This window comes from Jatropha curcas, chromosome 11, assembly GCF_041381405.1.
Source record: "Jatropha curcas cultivar XTBG-Jc1 chromosome 11, XTBG_Jcur_1.0, whole genome shotgun sequence".
Classification (NCBI taxonomy): domain Eukaryota; kingdom Viridiplantae; phylum Streptophyta; class Magnoliopsida; order Malpighiales; family Euphorbiaceae; genus Jatropha; species Jatropha curcas.
Window position 1 is genome coordinate 5,477,270 of NC_143161.1, and position 21,821 is coordinate 5,499,090.

At 31.4% G+C, this 21,821-nt stretch overlaps 5 protein-coding genes across 6 annotated transcripts; 4 read left to right on the plus strand and 1 right to left on the minus strand.

Moving 5' to 3' along the window:
- Nucleotides 1–569: 569 nt before the first annotated feature.
- Nucleotides 570–2,121, plus strand: LOC105631729 (uncharacterized; the record flags this gene model as incomplete). The annotated part of the gene is given in 4 exon segments (XM_012213902.4): nucleotides 570–688; nucleotides 1,115–1,352; nucleotides 1,681–1,804; nucleotides 1,986–2,121. Coding segments are annotated over 4 exon segments (558 nt in total), but the record flags the coding sequence as incomplete, so codon positions are not given.
- Nucleotides 2,122–2,378: 257 nt separating this feature from the next.
- On the plus strand, nucleotides 2,379–5,055 carry LOC105631738 (agamous-like MADS-box protein AGL80). The gene has a single exon (XM_012213911.4). It carries the CDS (start codon nucleotides 4,090–4,092, stop codon nucleotides 4,852–4,854), a length of 765 nt encoding a protein of 254 aa, XP_012069301.1. The 5' UTR covers nucleotides 2,379–4,089; the 3' UTR covers nucleotides 4,855–5,055.
- A 2,787-nt stretch (nucleotides 5,056–7,842) lies between these two features.
- Nucleotides 7,843–9,932, plus strand: LOC105631749 (allene oxide synthase 3). The gene has a single exon (XM_012213921.4). It carries the CDS (start codon nucleotides 8,318–8,320, stop codon nucleotides 9,767–9,769), a length of 1,452 nt encoding a protein of 483 aa, XP_012069311.1. The 5' UTR covers nucleotides 7,843–8,317; the 3' UTR covers nucleotides 9,770–9,932.
- Nucleotides 9,933–10,604: 672 nt separating this feature from the next.
- Nucleotides 10,605–12,999, plus strand: LOC105631756 (cold-regulated 413 plasma membrane protein 1). The gene is made up of 4 exons (XM_012213928.4): nucleotides 10,605–11,036; nucleotides 12,010–12,117; nucleotides 12,201–12,271; nucleotides 12,526–12,999. Exons 1-4 carry the CDS (start codon nucleotides 10,858–10,860, stop codon nucleotides 12,777–12,779), a joined length of 612 nt encoding a protein of 203 aa, XP_012069318.1. The 5' UTR covers nucleotides 10,605–10,857; the 3' UTR covers nucleotides 12,780–12,999.
- Nucleotides 13,000–13,325: 326 nt separating this feature from the next.
- LACS2 (long-chain acyl-CoA synthetase 2) lies at nucleotides 13,326–18,280 on the minus strand. 2 transcript variants are annotated; one of them, XM_037641721.2, is made up of 19 exons: nucleotides 17,941–18,280; nucleotides 17,215–17,278; nucleotides 16,887–16,982; nucleotides 16,705–16,761; nucleotides 16,555–16,603; nucleotides 16,365–16,441; nucleotides 16,201–16,240; nucleotides 16,013–16,107; nucleotides 15,747–15,911; nucleotides 15,418–15,528; nucleotides 15,237–15,324; nucleotides 15,093–15,159; nucleotides 14,932–15,007; nucleotides 14,731–14,848; nucleotides 14,383–14,628; nucleotides 14,146–14,285; nucleotides 13,896–14,078; nucleotides 13,700–13,819; nucleotides 13,326–13,619 (listed from the first exon to the last, which is right to left on the minus strand). In XM_037641721.2, the coding sequence occupies exons 1-19, from the start codon at nucleotides 18,087–18,089 to the stop codon at nucleotides 13,572–13,574; spliced, it is 1,989 nt and encodes a 662-aa protein (XP_037497649.1). In that variant the 5' UTR covers nucleotides 18,090–18,280; the 3' UTR covers nucleotides 13,326–13,571. The 2 variants fall into 2 exon arrangements, with proteins under 2 accessions (XP_037497649.1, XP_012069337.1); XM_012213947.4 differs by having other exon boundaries at nucleotides 16,887–16,976; nucleotides 17,941–18,279.
- Between the last annotated feature and the right edge of the window lie 3,541 nt (nucleotides 18,281–21,821).

Below are 21,821 nucleotides of genomic sequence, written 5' to 3' on the forward strand. Positions count from 1 at the left end.
TTGAAAATTTGGGGGACTCCCTCCTCCAGTATCTTGATGCTTGGGGCTTATGTTGTGCCTGTAGCTAAAACAATGCAAAACTTGAAACTTTCTAGAAGGAGTTGTGGTGTATAAATACTTGTTTGCTTGAACAAAGGTTTATTGGTCATGATGTGAACTTATATGGAAACATAGAAAAATCCATGCTGAGACAAGCACCTTCATATGCTCAGGCCATCCCTGTGCTAAATTGGACTGCTATAGAAGAGGAAAAATACAGAGAAATGAACCATGTGGGAAAAAAAAGGGGAAAAAAGAAACGCAATTAATCACAATTGGGACCTCAATTCCAATCCTTTTGCATTGCGTGCTAACTAGAATAGTGAGAGAGAAAGCCAAAGAGTTGATTGGGAACACGCAAATCAGAGTTTCATTTTGCATTTACATCTTTCATATGTCTGTCATCAACTTTGGAAAAACACTTGTAACCAGGCATGTGAAATTGAATTCATGAGTTGCTATATTTTAAAATTCTAATTCTGGCCACTCGCCTTTGGGAAATTGTTGATTGATAAAAGTTGTTCAAACAGGGGATGATGCTCCAATTTGCTAAAAACTTGGCAAATTTTGCTGCTGCTAGTGGAACGAAGCACATTGTTTTGCTTTCTGGCTTAGACTTTGGCAGATGGCAAGGAATTGATACGTCAAGGTATTTAGAGCTTCTTCACTGTGTGCTTATCAGTTGTCAGTCTTAAAATTATTTGCGGTCATCTGGTGCCCAGTCACTAAGGATTCCTGGTCACCTGGTTAAGTAACAACATGGTCTTTGTCCTCAAAGCTTAGTTACATGTATAAGAACTTCGTCAACTATCTCTTTCTTCTGAAGAAGATAATAAATGATACATTGATTGGTATGCTCAGTTTTTAAATGGAAAGTTACAAATCCATTTTTCACTGAACCATATACATTAAAAGCATGAATTCTTAACTAATTCCTGTCAGGAATGGACAGTTAAAAGTGGATTTGCATTATATTAGCACTTCCTGCCTTCCTGGCATCCAAGCACTGAACTGATTATGCTTTTTGCGACTGCATAAGTATTTGATGCTGTTAACTGTCAGTTTATCATTTCAGTGTTTTGCAGACATATTACCTATCTAGTACCAATAGTGACGGATCAGATGATTATTGTGAAAAACTTGGGTGGAAGAGACTGCAGGAATACAACCCTGCTCAGAGGTCTTGGAAATATCTTAGTGCTTTGGCCGAAGGAAATGCTACGGGAGAAAACAGATTGCCTTTCGAAGATGAACTAGAAGAAGAGGATTACTATCCAAGTTTGCCTTTTGCTGCTCTCTTTTCTTGTTTTAAGGTACCCTTTGTGAATTTAATTAGAAAATATCTTGAATCAAGAATATTTGAACTCATCCTATTATCTTTTTTGTTTGTAAGCCTTCAAATTTGATTTTACATTTTGTGTTGTTGCTGTAACTTTTGTTTTCTTTGTAGTTCGTAGGCTGTCATCATTGTGTGAACTATTGCACTACAAGTGTATGTCTTTTTGCCATAAGTTCCTAGAGTGTCTTCATTGTCTGTCTAGCTTTCACTTGTTTGTCATAGTGACTTTTTGAGTCTAAATGTAATGTTCAATGCAAATAGATCAGAGGGATTTGACTTGTGGTTCTTGTTTTCTGAATCAGGCAAAAGGTTTGAAAGTTACATGCTTATTATGTTACTGCTCTGAAGGAGATAACATACCTGATGCTTTTCATTTGGCTGAGGCGGCATGCAAACTCTTGGGGCTGAGTCCAGATAATTTCCATGGTGGGTTTTGCGATAGACGTCTATTTTATTAGCATTTTATAGTTTAATTTTGAGAAAACATGATTGAAAGCTTTGAATTTCATTTAGTATGCTGAAAATAATATTGTGCTTAGAGATCATTTTATAGTAATGAAACACGAGCAATAACCCTGTTTTTTCTGTTTATGTTTTCTTTTTTCAGGTGATGAAGGTAAATGGCTTATCCCATTTTCATGGAAGACCGTGTACGGACCACCCCCAGATATGTCTATCTTTTAAGCCTCTGATTAACTAAACAACGGAAGGTAATATTAATGACATGCCTAGTGTTCTTCTCAGTTAGTGAGTTTCTTTTTTTTTTTTTTTTTAAATCAATTGTCAGTTATTTTAATCTCCCTTTTGGTTCAGTTTACCCCTTAGATTTGCAATTCATGGGTGATTGGCCTAAAAAGCTTCTAAATTTATCCGCTTTTTATAGAAATTGCACCTGAATTTAGGGTGTAATTTAAACCAAAAAAAAAAATCAATTTTATAGCCTTTTTTTTTTTTTTTTTTTCCCTGAATAACAAGTTCGTTCATAGGGCAAATTAGACTTTAGTTCCAATCGAAATCTTCATCCTTTAAACTACCATTCTCAACGGCACATGCTGTGAATTCACCCATTTGAAGATGCAGTGAAGATGAAAGGCATGGTTGCGTACACCCCAAACTATAAAAAGTGAAAAAGTGATGATCAGTGCCAATGTTTTAAAAATAATACTGCAACAATTCAAAATTTTCCTACACATTACATAGAACACCCATCAGGATATAGAAAGCAAAAGGGATTTCACTAACTAATTGAGAAGTAGACTATTTAATCCAAGAATTTGATTCTTCACTTCAGAACCACATTCCATCTTCCAACATAATAGTTGCATTGCACATTATTTATACTCATACTATGTACTTGTGATTAATATGTATTAATGGTTATAAAGGTTATTACTGAAGTAATTTTTCTACAAGGAAAATTTAATTAATATTATGATGATATATATAAACACTAGGGAGTGTGTAGGGAACTGCAGCAATATCTATCGTTTCTAAAAACAGTCCCAAATTTTGCTTCCAAGAAAAATTAAATATTAATTTAATAGTCTCGTACTAAATTTTGTTTCAAAAATAATTGTAGCACGAGACTCTCTTAAATTAGATATGTAATGTACAGACGTCCCATCCCTTCTCAAAAGTCGAGTATTCCCTTTTCCTTTTTTGTTCTAAAAAATTCTAGATGAGCATATATAATTATCAAAACGGAATTGGAATTCCATTTTCATATCCCGGTATTTTGGAATGGATCTTGAAATTATGTAATTTCCATCCAAAACCAACCCGTGCGCACCGTTAATAAATACGTGCCGACAAATAACAATTAACTTATCATCTGAGAAAAGTGAAAAAATAATTTATAGTGACGGGCAAGTGATTTTAATGTGTTATGTTTCCAAAATCAAAAAGATTTTGCTGTTGTGATTTGTTCGTGTTGCCATAAAAAAATAATTACAGATGATGCAACCAGGAGAAGTTTCATCAACCCAATGGGCAATAAGTTCAGATTTTTCTGTCCCTTTAAGTAGACTTTAATGAGGGTTAGCCAAAAATAGCATAGTACACTATAACTCTTCAATATATGGATCAGCAACGTGAAGCAATTTTATTCTTTAAAGAAAAAAAAAAAAAATGAAACTAACCAAATATAAATCCTTACCAACTCATCATTTACGTTTTCAGATAAAACTCCCCATACTTATCGTGAAAAAATTATTAGACAACCAAGCCCAAGATTTCACCATATCTGGAACTAGGGACGGCGGCGCCGCTCCTGATTTTGTTTTTTTTTTTTTTTTTTTTAATTTATCTTATAAAATATAGAAAATTTTACTTTTTACCTATAATCTCAACATTTTGAAAAAAAAAAAAAAAAAAAAAATTTCGCCTCCTCTAATTATTTGCTTTGGTTCCACCACTGTCCTTATATTTGATCTGGAAATACACCGTATTTGCACCTCGAATCATTATTATCTTGCTAAGTCATTTCCATGTCAGAAATTTTGAATAATTAAAAAAGGAATGTCCAAATATGTGGTTACCAAATTAAGATTCATTAACAATATCGCCAACCGAGTTTAGCAATTTTCTAATCCGATGCGATTAATTTGATTATTACTCTGATCCCATAATATATATAGAGCACAGAATCCAAGGAGAAAGAATATCCAAAATTCAATATTCTTTTCCTATTTTTATTTTCTTGACCAAACACCATGACAAGAAAGAAAGTGAAGCTTGTTTACATGAGTAACGACTCTGCGAGAAGAGCAACATTCAAGAAAAGGAAGAACGGGCTAATAAAGAAGGTGAGTGAGCTAACCACTCTTTGCGGGATTGATGCATGTGCAATCATTTACAACCCTTACGATTCACAACCAGAAGTTTGGCCTTCTCCTTCAGGGGTCCAATGTGTATTGGCTCAATTGAAGAACATGCCTGAGATGGAGCAAATCAAGAAAATGGAGAGCCAAGAAAGTTTTATTAGGCAAAGAATATCCAAGTGCAATGAACAACTCAAGAAACAAATAACAGAAAACCACAAAAAGGAGGTGACTAAACTCATGTTTCAAGGATTAACCGGAAAGATTGTCCTAAACAACTTGAACATGACGGATTTGAATGATCTTGGATGCTTGATCGATCAAAACTTAAAAGAGATTTATATAAAGATTGAAACACTTAAGAAACAGCGTAATACTGATAACAAAATTTCACAGACGGTTGCTCCAGCTTCATCACTGCTGCTGCCGCCACAGTCGGGGGTGGCTAGACCTAGCGGCGGAGAGGTTGGGAGGCTGCAGAATAATAATTTTGAGGTGATGAACAGTAATAATATGGATGCTATGCAAAGGCAAGAATGGATTACTGATTGGATCGACCCACAAGAACATATGGTGTTTGGTGATGATGAGATGATGATCCCTTTTGGGGATAACATTAATCAAAATTCTCTTTGGTCTAATGCTTTTTTCCCATGACGATGGACGATTCTCATTAGGGTTTTACATGTCTAGTAATGTTGTCAAGGGATATTGTTAAATTTGGTGCATTTTGATTATGTTTGATAATGTTATAATTGGAACACATTTTTATTTTGCTTTCTAATTTCCTTCTGTAATATCTGTTGCAGCTTAATAATTGAACCTTGATAACTAAATCAAGGTCATGTTCATCATGTATATTCACATATTTAATGTATTCTATGGATTTCATGTTAATATCTTTGAGTTTCTTATATTTTCTGAATATCTTAACTCATAGAATGTTGAAGAAATTTTTGTTTGTGAGGAAATTCCAACACTTCAATTTCTAATTTGGCTTATATATATTCATCAAAAGATCTCGAATTTAATTAAATCTTGTTACGTGAAAGATGTAAATATTGCTTTCATAGATTTTAATTTTTCAATTTGATATGTAGGGATTTAATGATCATTGAGAAGAATTTTATTTCTTAATTTCAATGTTCGCCAAACGGACATACGTATTTTTTATTATTTGAGTATAAAAAGGGAAATAGAAATGCAACTAATATTGAGATTTAATATCAAGTTAAGAGAACTTTTTTTTCTTAATGGGATTACTTTGAAATTTGCAAGTTATTCTTTTGTTTCTTGTACTCATTGCTGGAGGGGTTGAGTGAGTATTTTATTTCTTTTCTTGCAGCTTATGACTCACCTGCAAATGCCATTACTCACAAAAATCACCTGTTGTTAAGGTAGTATTTGAATTTTGACCATTTCTTTTTTTGTATCAATTTTGAAATGGAACTTGTACATCATTATCTAGAATATTTAGGGCTTTTAATGCAATGTAGCTAAAATTAAGGTTGACCAAGTTTCGGTTTCAAATGGAAACGAATTGAAATCAAACCAATCGAAATCGGCACTAAACTATTATTAACGGTTCATGTTTCAAAACTATAATTAAAAGAGAGTAGTTAAGGTTAGGGTTTGATTCTTCATTTTTTGAAAGCGGAATCAGCAGTTTTGGTTTAAAACCGATGGTTTCTGTTCGAAACCATGAAAAACATGTTCTTAAAGAAACTCTTAATTTATTTTTTTTATTTTATTATAATTTTTTAAAATAAAGGTTAAGAATTTTTATTAAATTGATTTAGCGTTCTTCAACGGTAATGTTTCTTATTATTATTATTTGTGTAAAAAAGAGTTTTGATTAAAAATTCTGAAATAAATAATCTAATTTTGCTTCCAAACCAAAATCAAATCGGAATTCGTAATTTCAAAACCGTTTTAAACACAACTTAAAAAATGGTTCAATTTCAATTTCACATTTCTTATAATTGAAATCAGCAGTGTTGTAACCGAAACCTAGATCTGGAACCGATCATGCTTAGCTAAAACAATGCAAAACTATAAAACTCCATGCTGGAGTTGTGCTGTGTCACAGGTTGTTGCTTGAACAAGCTTTTATTATTTCATTAACAATGTGAACTTGTGTCAAAAAATGAAAATGAAATCCATGTTGAGACATACCATTTAATCCTTTTGTAGCTGATCTTGTATTCTTCTTGAGTCTTTTTTTTTTTTTTTTTTCTAATCAATTGTGAGAGAAATTCTTGGGTAGACTAAGTCTATCATATCAGCTAAACTCATCAAATGAAATAAAACCGTATCACCAACTTGCTCTTTTTTCTAACCTATTTCATGTTAATTATTTCATATTTCCATTTTGGTCCGAGATAGGAAATGCATTTGCGTTGGTTTAAGAGCTACTGATGTGGGATGGAGAAAAACAAGTTGGTGATGCAGCTTTATCTCCTTACGTGGGTTTAAGAATTTCTCTAATTGTGGATTATAATATTCATGGCTGGGCTTTTTTTGACAACAATCTATTCTCCCACATTTTTTTGTCTGTTTGGCTTATCTTCTTGGCTTGGCTTAATAAGAACAGAAGTAGCAGATAGACAGAAAGCAATGGCTATGGCAAAATGAGCACAAATCAAGGCAATTAGTGTGCTTAATAATGGCTAAATCTCCAACTAATCCCACTAACAATATCTTATTAGCAGTTGGATTACTTTTACCATTCCACTAATGGTTAATGATTCTTCTTCACATTAATTAATACAAAAAAAACAAAAAGTTAGAATTTAAAAGAAAATGTTCCATGTGTGCCTTAGAAGGAAAAGAAAATGACATAGGAACAACCGCGGTAATAGTTCGACATCCAAAAAAACAATATGTTATGATAATGCGACAATATTTGGGATATCACTTATTACGGATTCAGCAGAAACGTCAAATATAATATTTATTTGGGACAAATGGAAAAATAATAATGCGACAACAAAAAATAATAATAAGAGGGATAAAATTTAGGTGCTTCAGGTAAGTCTACGATTATGTTCGACAATAATTTTTTGAGTAGCAGGAGTTTGATTAGTCAAAACGCTAAATGCTGTATTTTTTATAGCATTTGATAACATAGCGTTTGAATTAACTTTTAGAAGTTGACGTAGTATTTTATAAAAAGTTAACCCATATAACAGTTAGCTTGTAGCATTTCATGAAAATTTACTATAGCTAACGGCTAAACGCTACTAAAATAGTTAATAGCCACCAAAATAACTAATTTTACCGAACAAACCCTATATCCATAAGCGAAAGAGAATAAAATCCATTAATTAATAGTGAAAATATAAAGTACAAAGTGGGAGATAACACTCAAATCTTAAACCCAAAAATATCCAAATCTTATTAATATTTTTCTCTCTTATAATTATAATGGTAATTAATTATTGGACAAAATTACTGTACCTAAGATAAGAGCAGGAAAATGGCAAGAAACGTATTCTTCCGGCTGCGTCTCTCGTCAACAAAAATGGCCAAATGGCCGTTGTCTATATTTATAGACTTCCAAAGCAAAAGGCTGCCCGACTTCACAACGTGCTTTGCACTCAAGCAAAATTATTTAAAAAGAAAAAAAGAAAAAAAGAGACTACTAAAGTGTTAGTCAGTGTCTCATCGGCTCGAGCCACCTATCAGATGTTGAGGTCCAGATTTAAGACACTTTCATAATGGGAGACGCTGCCCTTCTTTTTATAGGATCATATTATTACAGTCCTTGTCCCACAACAATAGAGTCCAAACCTAGATCAAGCAAGTGGTGGATTAAGCAAGTGGATCATCAATGTCGTGTTTATCAGCAGGCCACCACATCGGGTGGTAAGCAAAACTATCTTCATGGTTTGTACCCAAGTAAAGCAACATAAAGTAGATAACGGAGCTTCAAGAAACAAACTGTGGGCAGAAATTCGAGGCAACACACAATAAAAGAAAAGAAAAATGTTCTACATATGTGCACATATAACCAACCAACTCCTATATAAGATATTGCTGCAGCCTGCAGTACGTAATACTAGACACCCCAAATCCAAAAGGACAAAAAAATTAAAACCCCAATTTCAAGAACTGAAAAATGTCCTCTTCTTCTCCTTCTTTCTCTCCACGAGAGCTTCCATTGAAGCCAATTCCAGGTGACTATGGCTACTCTTTTTTTGGCGCCATTAAAGATCGTCTAGATTACTTCTATAACCAAGGCACTGATGATTTCTTTAAAACTCGTATTCAAAAACACAACTCAACAATTATAAAAACAAACATGCCTCCTGGTCCTTTCATTGCTAAAAACCCTAAAGTCATTGCTCTTCTTGATGCTATCTCATTTCCTCTTCTTTTCGACACGTCAAAAGTCGAAAAGAAAAACGTTCTTGACGGAACTTTCTTCCCTTCCGTTTCCTTCACCGGAGGATATCGAGTTTGCGCTTATCTAGATCCTTCTGAGCCAAACCACACCAAGCTAAAATCATTTTTTCTCTCTATATTATCATCAAAGCATAATATTTTTATCCCTCTCTTTACTACATGCTTAAGGCAACTTTTTATTGACATTGAAGAAGAAATGAGCTCTAAAAATAAAGCTTATTTCAATTCTTTAAGTGATTCGATGTCTTTTAACTTTGTTTTTCGCCTTTTTTGCGATAAAGATCCTTTGAATACAAAAATTGGATCGAAAGGACCTTCTGTTCTTGATAAATGGTTAGCTTTACAACTTGCACCACTTGCAACCCTAAATTTACCTAAATTCTTTAAATATTTTGAAGATTTCTTGCTTCATACATTTCCACTTCCTTTCTTCCTTGTAAAATCTGATTATGGAAAGCTTTATGAATCCTTTTATGAGCATTCAGGTTCTGTTCTTGATAAAGCAGAGAGTTTTGGGATTAAAAGAGATGAAGCATGTCATAATCTTGTTTTTCTTGCTGGTTTCAACGCTTACGGAGGTATGAAAGTTTTTTTCCCTACCATGATCAAGTGGGTTGCACAAGCAGGAGAAAAGTTACACACTCAACTTGCACATGAAATCAGAACCGTTAGAAAGGATGGTTCAGTCATTACTTTTCAAGCACTGGATAAGATGCCTTTGACTAAGTCAGTTGTTTGCGAAGCTTTAAGAATTGAGCCTCCGGTTCCGTTCCAATACGGTAAGGCTAAGGAGGATATTATAGTCCATAGCCATGATGCGGCTTATCAGATCAAGAAAGGTGAAATGATCTTCGGATATCAACCGCTCGCTACTAAGGATCCTAAAGTTTTTCATAATCCTCATGAGTTTGTGGGCCATAGGTTTGTAGGAGAAGAGGGGGAGAAACTGTTGAAGTATCTCTACTGGTCAAATGATCGTGAGATGGTAAATCCAACGGCAGAGAATAAGCAGTGTCCGGGGAAAGATTTGGTGGTGCTACTAGGTATGGTTATGTTGGTGGAGTTTTTCTTACGTTATGACACGTGTACGGTTGAAACGAAGAAGGGACTGGGGTTGGCTTCATCAGTGACATTCACTTCGTTGACTAAGGCCACAAGTACTTGATCATGGTCAAAATATAAAATAAAATGATGAAAACCCAGGTGTATGAGCCCTTCTTATTACTTATTTTGTCCTTTTGGATGGTGCAAATTGGGTTTATACCATTTTATTTATATAGTTTGATAAAATATGTTTTTAAGAATTTAGTTAATAATTTTTTCTTTTATTCTTAATTTATCGAAGATATTAATAAAAATCTCTCATTTAATGAATGTCATAAAGATTATTATGAAAAAATAATTATTTACACGTCTAAATTTAGAAATTTTATAAATATTTTAAGACATCTAAAAAAAGAATAACAAATAAATGTTAATAATTTTTTCTTTTTTTTTTTTGAAAAAATTTAATGGGAGTTTGGAAAAATGTTAATAAATTTATCCTCAATTGCTTTTACAATAATCATACAAGAAAAAATATCAACTTCACAAATAAATACAAATAAAGAAATCAATTTCAAATAAATTTTAATTACAAACTTTTTAAATTTTATTGAGTATATAAATTGTTAGAAAAAATGGAAAGAAAAAAGTTTCATTAACCTTAAAAGTTAAGTTTATAAATTTCATTAATTTATTAAATATAAGAAATTAATATATATATTTTTTTTTGTAGTGGTAGGCAATTTTTATTTCACCTATAAAAAATCGTCCATGTAATTATAATTAAAATGAAACGAAACCTTTTATACGTCTTACGTGTCTTTCCTATATGAGGTCGATAGGCAAGTAACAAGAATAAATATTTTTCTTTCACCAATTATTAGATATTACCTCCAAAATCCAAACTCAAAAGAATAATTAAAATATCTCAAGAAAAATTAAAATATTTCAAAGAGGAAGGACAGCTCACAACTGGCGACAGACAGTTACGTAATTAAGCAACTTGAACAAGGAAGAACGAAAACAATGTAAACAATAAACGTCCACGTGTCTCTTAATTGTCTGGAAAATTTCTTGCGAAACCGAAAACCGACAATCAAATACTGTTGGTGTTCCCACTTAGTAAGGTAGTGTATCGATTTCTTGAATTCTAACGTTGTGTTTTGTGTGGGTTTTGAGATTTGGATCAAGAAACGCCCAGAAAAAGAAATGGGAAAGAAAAGCTACATAGCAATGAAGACAGATCAAGAAACCATGAATGACTTGATTGCCTCTGATATGAAAGATTTAAAGAATGCTGCTAAAAAGCTAGCCAATCATGCAATTAGGCTTGGTGGGTTAGGTTTTGGGACCACTTTTCTTGAATGGGTTGCTTCTTTTGCTGCAATGTATGCATCTCTTCTCTCTCTTTTTATGGCGTTTAGATCAGTTATGTTGACTTTCTTCTTTTTAGAACCTTGATTTTGCTTCTCTACGTTCCAAATTATTTCTGGTGGTTTATGTTCCTTTTTAAAATTTTAGTGATATATGCTTGAACATAAATGATATATCCTCTTTTTCTTCGATTGATTGATGAAAGATAACTGTGCTGGATTTTTTGGCTTAATCAATTCTTAATTGATAATTGTTTGGCTTTTTTGAACTGTATATATGAGCTACAATGTCTGTATACGATGAATCTGTAGTGTGCATAGGCTTGACAAGGAATTAATCTAATTTAACTCTGATAGTTACTATTTTGCTTATCATTCATATATTTTTTTAAACTGAAATAAAAGGTTCTTTGGTTTTTTTCATAATTTCTCTAATTCGTCCTTGATGCTGTTCGTCATATTATTGCCATTAGCTTTTTGTATGTAACTTGGGTGGAAAATTGTATAAAAAAAAGTATTATTCTAAGCTGCAATATTAGTAGGTATATGATTATTGTTGTTTCTTCATTATATCTGTTATTATGTGTTTTCTGTCTCAATTATTAATTTCTTAATAATTGAGGCTAGCAAGTAATTATTATCCTCTGTATCAAACATAAAATTAGAGATTTTTTTGTGTTTTTTGTATTCATATGTTTTCATACTTTCATACTCTCATAAAAATAAACAAGCCAGATAGCATCAATTAAAATTGTTGTATATATATATGCTATCCAATGGGGTAGTTTTCTAGTTGCTTAATGAAAATTATGGAAGAATACGAGTTCACAAGTAAGCATTTCACTTTTTCTCAATGCTGCAAAAGATCTTATGTTCTGTTCCTTTAGTCCACTTTCCCTTTGTTTGAAATCGAGCTAAAAATCTTGTATTTCCTTGATATTTTTTGGTAGTCTTATAGCCTAAAATACTGATGTTATGCTTGCTGCAGTTATTTGTTGATCTTGGATCGAACAAACTGGAGGACAAACATACTTACTGGCTTGTTAATTCCATACATTTTCTTTAGTCTTCCTTCATTACTATTCAGCCTCTTCAGGTGAAGGTTCATTCTTTAGATAGAAATTACGTTATATAGCCATTTCTCCATCTTCCTGACCATTAAGTTGTTTCTTTGAGCAGAGGTGAGTTTGGAAAATGGATTGCTTTCATTGCTGTTATATTGCGCCTTTTCTTCCCAAGACGTTTTCCAGGTATAATATTGACACAGGTTTCAATCACTGTATGGCTTGACCAAATTAGTCAACCTTTAACTCACCATCTGTTCTATTATTACTAAGCAAACAGTTGCTGTTCACTTAATCTGTCATTAGAATTTCATGCTTAAACTAAACATAATTTGCTCTACACTCATGTTGATATTACGGGACTTTAGCAAGCTTTCTGACAGTATTGGTTGTATAAGGAATGTGATCCTGAATTTTCTTGACTATACCTTCTATTGCAGATTGGCTGGAAATGCCAGCAGCTCTGATTCTTCTGATTGTGGTGGCTCCCAGTTTGTTCTCAAGCACCATAAGAGATAGCTGGATAGGTGTGGCGATATGCCTTGTCATTGCTTGCTATTTGCTTCAAGAACATATCCGGGCATCTGGAGGTTTTAGAAACTCCTTTACGAAAGCACATGGCATATCAAACACCATTGGCATAGTCCTTTTGTTTGTTTATCCTGCCTGGGCATTGGTACTTCATTTCCTTTAGGCAGACCTCAGCCAGATTGTACATATGTCCACCTTGGTCTTTTTAAGTTTTTAATGTACCACAGCATTTCAACTGTCAAGTCCTAGCTGAATTATAATTCAGTTAAGTATCGCCACTGCTGTAAACAAAGTGTTTGTTGGAACTTCGGAAGATTGTTGATTAGCTTTACCTGTAATAAAATAAGTGAAACACTATGATGATTGGTTTTTCTTTTTGGTTAGTTTGGCTCTTACGGGGATTCAAACTTGAGACTTCGCAATCTTGGAGACAACTCAAGTACTATAAAGCATATTGGCAATGTTATGCTGATTGTTTATATTTTCTTTTTAATTTCTGGGATGATTTTTAATTTTAAACTAGTTGTTGTTATCAGAGCAGAAAGTTGTTTGCAAAATCTCTTTTCTGAAATTGTACTGAAGACTGTGAGTTGCAAAAAGTGGATTCTAAATTACTTGAATTTTCTTTTTTACCAACTATGCTGCTCTAAGAAAGTTGCATAATAAAAAAAATGATTGAACTGGGCTTCATAATCAGAAGAAAAATCCCTTGATCACCACTCACAAGTTTATTGACTCAAAACAATGAAAATGACATTAATAGTTTTAACAAAAGTATAATATTGTTTTATAAGTAATTTCCATGACAATTGAAAATGATAAAAAGAGTTGCTTTAAGGTATCACTACACTTTTTCCCCCTCTTCGAGCTTATCACACAATATTAGCCTTATGTTCTTGAAATTCCAGTCAGTTCTGCACATCTGGATATTATGTTCTTGCTTAAAGAATTGTTATCATGCCTTCGATCCCTTGGCTTCGCTATACAGTTGGTCGATGCAGCCCTGCACAAAATATTTAGCAGTAAAGTCAGAAATGATGTCATGTTTCCTTAATAATTTGGCAAATATGCATTATAAAACACCTTGTAGTGTTTGAGTAACTGAGGCCTCTTCAGCTTAAATGTTGGAGTTATCAGATCCCTTTCAATATCAAATGGATGTGGTTCCAAATGAACTGCTCTTAGCATTTCAAATCCTTTGAGCTGTGCAATATTTCTCATGTTAGTTGAGGAGATAAAAATACTAATATGCACAGAACAAAGAAAATCATACACATACTTTATGTTTCTGACCAATGCTATTGAGCTCATCTAAAATATATCTTCTAGCCTTAGGATTTTTGCATAAAGATTTAAAATCATCTTTGAAATTATTGTTTGCTGCCCAATTCTCAAGTGGCTGTCTCTCAGGAACTACTACAGCAACTAGAAACGACTCGAAACTATTGCCGTATACCCAAATCTGCAGAACAGAAAAAAGTTAAATCAACTGCTATGTTATAGAAAGACAGAAACTATGAACAACTTACCGATGCTATAAGAGGGCATCGCATATATGTATTTTCAAGACTCTCGACTGCAACATATTCGCCTTGCGATAACTTGAATATGTTCTTTTTCCTGTCAATTATCTTCATTGCTCCATTGGGCTGCAATTCTCCAATGTCACCTGCAAAGAATTTCCATTATTAGCAGCTAAGTAAAATGTGCTAAAAGAAGCTATTTAGGCACTTGAAAGAAGTTCAGTTGAAAAAAAGTTATTTTACCTGTATGAAACCACCCATCAACAAGAACTTCATTACTTAGATCTTCTCTTTTGTGGTAACCAGAAAACAATGTATTTCCCCTAAGGCAGATTTCGCCACGCGGAACGCTAGATAATGCATCATATCCCATTTCTGGCACAGACTCGAGCCTTGCCTCAATTGTTGTCATAGGAACTCCAACAGTTCCAATCATTGGATACACATCACCTATTGATGTAAAACAGCCTCCACAACTTTCTGTCAAACCTATTACACCAAAAAAAAGAAGCAAATAATACTAATTTTAATGCGCATTCTCTATATGCTTAGGCAAAAATTGCAGCATCAGATGTCTTGATTCTTTCATACCATAGCCTTGTGATAAGGTAGAGCAGGCAGTGACTCTCAAGAACTCCTCTACATGCTTAGGCAAAGGTGCCGCACCAGATAACATGATTCGAACTCGACCTCCCAACGTTTGTTTTGTCTATCAAGAAACGTAATTTAGATTTTATTTTGAAAAAAAAAAAAAAAGAAAGGAACTTTTTGAGAGTAAATAAAATGCCTAACCTTCTCAAACACAAGCCTGTCTAATAGGGGAGCTGCTTGAGCTTGAGGAAGTCCCTTCTCAAGATTCGCAAGTTTGCTGTCAACAAATTCCTTATCAGTTGTAGTTTATATGCTTAGGAGATAAAATAAAAAAAGGTGAAGAGGTTAAAATTATAACTTACTAATTATATGCAAAATCAAACAGTTTCTTCCTCAAAGCACCTCCAGATGAAATTTTACTTAATGTACCTTCAAGAATAAAGAAAATGCTTAAAACAACAATTACTGAACAGATATATTTACTTATATTTAATCATTGCATATACCAGTGTATATACGGTCATAGACTCTAGGGACTCCACAAAATATACTTGGCTTCAATTCTTGAGCATCCTCAATCAAATATCTTACATCCTATGAATAAAATGCAAGAAAAAACTTCAGTGAATTTAATTGGAAATTCAAGATTTTGGAAAAACATAATCAAATCTGATTCTTGATCCTTACCCCTCTCCAAAATCCTATAGAGGCACCTCTGTAGATGCAATAGGTCTCAATTATTTGATCATATACATGAGCCAAAGGAAGAAAAGAGAAGTATGAATCTTCTTCTCCAGCCTGCGTATGGAACACTATATGTCAAACATTAAAGTCAAACAATTTCTACCCATGAAAAGTGGCTCAAGTGGTAAGATTCACTTGAGTTCAACGGACGATCTCTGCAAAGTCAGGACTTCAGTCAATGGAAAAAGCAATCATAGCAACAATGGAAAACACGCGAATAGTGTCATTTTGGAAAAATAGTTTCGATCTCAATGAAAAATACAATTACTTACCTCTTTGTCTGTAAGAGAAAGTAGATGACCAACGGATAATACTTCAGCCATTATAGCCCCATTATTAAGAATAACACCTTTTGGTTCTCCTGTTGTTCCACTAGTATACATTATTGTACATATATCAGTCTTCTGCTTTGGGGGTAATTCACAATCCGAACTTCCCTGTCGAAAAGCCGGTAGCAAGGTAAAATTTTTTAGAAAACCAAACTGAAAGTAATGATTTGAGTTTCAGGATTAAATGATCATTAATGTCAAAATGTTACCAGCTGAGAAAATTCCTCCCATGAAAAGCAAGACACTCCTAATTCCTCAGCTTCCTTCTTTTGCAGGCTAGAAATGTTTCCAAAGCTAACAATAGCTAAATAAAAGAAAATCAAAGTATAATTAATTATTATAACCCTGAACCACAAATACAGTTCTTAATTAGTCTGTTATTTTTAAAATGACCTACTTTTCAAATATGATGAGCATCTTGGCAGGCAAGATAGAATCTGCACAAGACATTTTTATTTGTGTGAAATAAAGAGAATATAAAAAAAATTATTAAAATAGTTTAAATTCCAATCTTTTTTTATTATTAATTTCTGGGATTAATTGATAATAATGATGACTTACAGAAGAGAGCTTGGTCTCTTGGACAAAAGCTAGAGAAACTTCAGCATGGTTGATTATGAACTCTACTGCATTAGGACCTGTAAATGGTAATGTATTCAATAATTAAATCTCTTAGAATCTAAAATTAAGTATATCCAAAATAATACTCATTGGAAGTGAATTTAAATAAATAAAAAAAAAAAGTGCATACCAAGAGTGTCATATAGTGGCACATATGTAATAGCCTGGCTGTTACAAGCCTGAGGAAGAAAAATTTAGAAAAAAATAATAAAAAAAAAAGAGATAATTTAGTTAGAATTAACCAAAATGAATTTAATCTTAATAATAGAAAAATCATTACCTCCATTGCAGTAATCCATTCTGGGCAGTTAGAACCATATATACCGCAACAATCACCCTAAAAATGTAACTAAATAATTTATTTTCATGTTTATTTAATTTTCAAAACCAGTATTCAAGAAAAAAATATATTCACTTATTGACATTAATTGAAAAAAAAAATTAGTTAAGGATTTGACTTACAGGATTGAGACCTCTGCTTCTCATTGATGAGCCTATTTTTATTGCAGAATCATAAACTTGTTTATAAGTCAGCCACACATAAGGACCAACCTGCAGCTTGTATATCAAAAATTTAGAAGCCTTTCAATTTATTTTATGGACAATAATGTTTCAAAGGTAGAAAAATCTATCAAAAGTCTTTCTTTCATTTTTATTTCTTAACATTGAAAGTTCTTAAATTGCCCATAAGGCTTGACATCTTGCCCGCTTTATGAGACAAGCTGCAACCTATCAGCACAATAGTCAATTCAAGTTTCAACGTTAGCAAGCTTTTTAAAGTGAGAATGACCTTGGAATCTGTCACTTCACGTCGACCCAGCATTTGGCTATTTGGGTTCTTCAGGGCAGAATCACTGCATTAGAACAAATTCATATGAAATTTAAATTCAAATCTTGATATAAATAAATAAATTTAATTTATGAATTGGTTTATTAGCTCAGTTGATTAGAGGGTCCCATTAATAATGCGAAGGTCGCATTACAAATTTTTTTTTTGTTTCATTTTTTATATGGATTAAATATTATTACAAATTTGTCCAAATCAAAATCTATTTACAAAAAATAGTATTAGTAATGAAAAAAAAATGAAATAAATAAAACTATACATAACCTGATATTGCATAACATAGAAATTCATCTCCAATAATTTGGATACGAATTTTCAAAATGGCTATTAATTTCTGTGTCTAAAATGTTCTTTAACCATATTTTCAAATGGCTTCGATAATGAGTATCTAACCTTGAATGCATCAGATAAGAATTAGAATATACAGGCCAAATGACGCTAATGAAAACTCCAATGTCAAAATCCTTACCTCCATTGATACGTTACATTTCACTCTTCAAGAAAACAGAGACAATTAGACAAAGAAGGCAAAAAAAAAAAAAAAAGATTTGCTCTGTTTTTGCAAGAACCATTTTCAACAAAGATGCCAAAACTATCAGAACAAACAAAATAGAAAAACTACTAACTAATAAAACAATACAATACAGTAAAGATCATTAAAAAAGATACCTAAAGAACTGCCATGGAGAGTCAAGCCCTGCAGGCACTTCCAGGAGACCATCTTTGGCATAAATGCACCTAAAAACAGGACCTGTTGATGGTTTTCCATCACTTGAAGCCTTTGCTTCTTCAACCTTCACTATGTATTCCATCGACATTGCCCAGAAAAAAGTAAAAAAATGTAAGAACTGGGTTTTAAAGATTCTCAAGAATGGTAGAAGGTGGAATATATAATTTTTGTGATAAGATATGTTCTTGAATTAAGAACAAACAGTTTGTGTTTATGGGAAAGAGAGAGGGGCAGAGTTGGTTGAGCTGGAGCAATAAATTTTTGAATTACTATGAGTCTTTAAAACTGTTTGATGTTCCAATATATATAAAACTTTCAAGCTTATTTATTGTGGTAGATGATAGTCTGTTATATGAATATATATATATATATATATATATATATATATATATATATATATGAAATTTAACTCTGTACTCTAGCATCTTAAAATATACTTATGCATCTCATATATACGCTCAGCTTTTCTTCTTTGTCTGTCCTCAGTCCTATTTTCATTTTCAAAGATCATTTATTATGTAATTTTTAATTTACCCCTATTTATTGTATATCCCTATTTTCAATTGTATATACATCATTTAATATTATTTGGAAAATTTTTGAAAAAAACTAAACAAAAAATATAATTTAAATATATTAATTACTACTTATGTTTCATAATACTTGTCACATTTAAAAAAAAAAATTATTCTAAAATATTTATACTATTTGTGTTTTCAAGGACTAATAAATATCTTTTTCCATCTTTATCCTTTATATATGACTGATAATTATTACTTCAATTTAATGATTTTCTTAGAGAATTACTATTAAATTAAGAGTAATATAGTCAATTTACTCAATAATTTATTGTAACTTAGGCAAATTTAACGATTTCTTAAAAAATATGAAATTTCAAATACGATAAGTATTATAGAACTGAAATAATAGTTTTTCTTGATCTATATTAAAGTTAAACTGAGTCTATATAAATGGGACGGAGGGAGCCACATTGAGAGCCAGTGTGTAATATTTTTTCTTATTTTGGGTTCAGCTTAGAAAATTAACCAGACCGAGAAAGATTCAAGTATTAAAAAGAAAATTAATAATAAAAGCTAACTACTATTATTGCAAGTCATGAATCAAATTTATTTATTTAATTTCTTAATTATTGTTAGGCAGCAAGGACTTCTTGTTCATCTCATTGACCTTAAACTAGACTACACTGCACTAATAGCTGGGATTTAATTAGTTCTCTTGTAATTATAATTATATATGCATTAATAACGGGTTACCCACTTATCAACCTTGAAAATGACTTGCTTAAATTTATTAAATCTCGAATCTGATTGGACAGCAATTGTCAATTGTGTCTCCCTCAATAATTGCTCAAATCAATTTTATTTACTAATTAATATTTGAGAAAATATTAATATGTTATAAAATATTTGTTATGAGTAATATAATCAATTTCTTTAAATTTATGATTCCAACGAGTAATATTTTTTTTTTCATGTTTACCTTTTTATATATGATTAATAATTATTGATTCAATTTTTCAAATTTTGATATTTAGATATATTAAATTAAAAATAATATAATCAATTTATTTAATAATTTAATAAATTTAATTATTTTTAAAAAAAATATAAAATTTTAAATATAACGAGTATTTAGAAACGCGATCAGTGACGGGACAATATTTCTAACTTGCAGGCCATTTAAAGATGGCATTGACATTTTTGCATGTTTCGCGTGGCAAACAGCGCCATATATTATAGTACATCAACCAACCAATATTACATTTTAAACTGTGTATGATACAAGTACGAGAATATGTTTAACCGAAATTTTTCGCTACACCTGATGTATGGATGGTCCGATATATTAAATTAATAAAAAATTACTATTTTTATTCTTTTTTTTTCATGACATGGTCAATAATATTTTTTTAATTAAAATATTGTTTATAATTGATTTAGTTTATAAATAAATTTAATAAGTGATTGCGGACAATTGTTTCCTTCTAATTATTATTAAGAGTTTTAAATAATAATTTTTAGTTATAATATTAAGAATTAGAAATAATATTAACTTAAAAAAATAGGAAAATAAAAGAAATAATCATAAAAAAGCTATTGAAAAGAAAGCAGAGAGAAAGAAAGGAAGTGTGAGGAAATTAATTGTCATGATTAGAGAAGAAAATAGTAATAGAGATTGTTAGGATTGGATAAGTAGTTGTGGATTTGGATGGATGGGTGGCTTTCCATTGGAATAATTAAAACCATACTAGTATAGGTAGGTTGGGCATGACAAATGACATTAATGCCACTTACCAAAATTGGAGGTTATTGAATATTCAACTATGTAAAAGTCTTCCTAATCCATTTAATGGTTCAACCATTTTTTATTTTTTCCCCTAAAGAAATTCAATTAATAAATTTATAATTTCTTTGTTGTGAAGAGAAAGCATCTTTTGCTGTTGCCTATTGAATTAGAAATTTGAAGATTTGTTAGCAATTTTCTGCTATGCATATTTGATATTTTCACTTGTGTACACAATTATTTTCTTATTCTAAATAAAAATTTCAACTTCACACACCCCTTGTCCCTTTCTTCTAGAAATTTGCAAGTGCATCGTCAAAAAGTGGAATGTGGGACCTAAAGAAGGGCCCAACTATGCTGGTAGAACCCTTCCAAGCCCAATAAGGTAAAAGGAAAGAGGATTGGGCTGGATTAATAGAATTGCTTGATGAAAAACATTTGGATCAATGTTACCTTATGTCTCATGCAATTATGCAAAACATGTGTGTAAGAGGTGTATATATATTTCTCTTATGAATTCTCTAATTTTAATTTAAATAATAATTTTTAGATATAACAATTCTTATTTCATCAAATAATAAAATTTCCATATCTATTGTTAAAATAATCTTTTTTAAGGAGAACCATGAAAACTTTGCGTATGTTAATGATAAGAAAGTAAATTTAATACGATTGAGACTTCATTTGTTTTCGTAAAATAATTTGCTGAAAATTATTTTTTATAATTTTTTATTATTTGAGGCATTTAGAAAAATAAGTTAATGGAAGATATTTTTTTGGTCAAAGGAAAATTTAGTCAATTTTAAAGGAAAATAACTTCTCATTTTCTCGAAATAGTAAAACACTTTCCGGATGTTGACAGACCTTATAAATTTATATTTTTTTAATTTATTAATCATTGCAATCATTATCACCAGTCACCATTTACTACCGACCACTACCATCGCCACCGACGACTTTCATAATATATATATATATATATATATTGTATTCTTTTCATACTTAACAATAAAATTTTTAAATTATAAAATTTCTATTATTATTAATATTTTTATGGTATTATGAGATAAAGACTTTAATATTTTAAAATAATTTTCAAATTTACAACCAAACAACGGAAAATAAGTCATTTGGAAAATATTTTTCAGTAAGTTATTTTTTTACAAGTTATTTTTCTACAAGTTATCGCCACCGACGACTTTCATAATATATATATATATATATATTGTATTCTTTTCATACTTAACAATAAAATTTTTAAATTATAAAATTTCTATTATTATTAATATTTTTATGGTATTATGAGATAAAGACTTTAATATTTTAAAATAATTTTCAAATTTACAACCAAACAACGGAAAATAAGTCATTTGGAAAATATTTTTCAGTAAGTTATTTTTTTACAAGTTATTTTACAGAAACAAACGGAGCCTGAGTTCAGATATTTATGATAAATTTGGCTTTGATTGAAATTGGAAGTCACAATCTTATACTTTAGAAATAATTCAATACTGTT

Bases quoted from the DNA above. Each gene is read 5' to 3' on its own strand.
- LOC105631749 (XM_012213921.4), top strand. From the start codon at position 8,318: ATGTCCTCTTCTTCTCCTTCTTTCTCTCCACGAGAGCTTCCATTGAAG.
- LOC105631756 (XM_012213928.4), top strand. From the start codon at position 10,858: ATGGGAAAGAAAAGCTACATAGCAATGAAGACAGATCAAGAAACCATG. The intron at 11,037-12,009 runs GTATGCATCTCT...TGCTTGCTGCAG, and splicing joins GTTGCTTCTTTTGCTGCAAT to TTATTTGTTGATCTTGGATC. The intron at 12,118-12,200 runs GTGAAGGTTCAT...TTCTTTGAGCAG, and splicing joins TTACTATTCAGCCTCTTCAG to AGGTGAGTTTGGAAAATGGA.
- LACS2 (XM_037641721.2), bottom strand. From the start codon at position 18,089: ATGTCGATGGAATACATAGTGAAGGTTGAAGAAGCAAAGGCTTCAAGT. The intron at 14,286-14,382 runs GTAAAATAACTT...AATTCTTTGCAG, and splicing joins TGATGGGTGGTTTCATACAG to GTGACATTGGAGAATTGCAG. The intron at 13,620-13,699 runs GTGTTTTATAAT...TATTTTGTGCAG, and splicing joins AGTTACTCAAACACTACAAG to GGCTGCATCGACCAACTGTA.
- LOC105631738 (XM_012213911.4), top strand. From the start codon at position 4,090: ATGACAAGAAAGAAAGTGAAGCTTGTTTACATGAGTAACGACTCTGCG.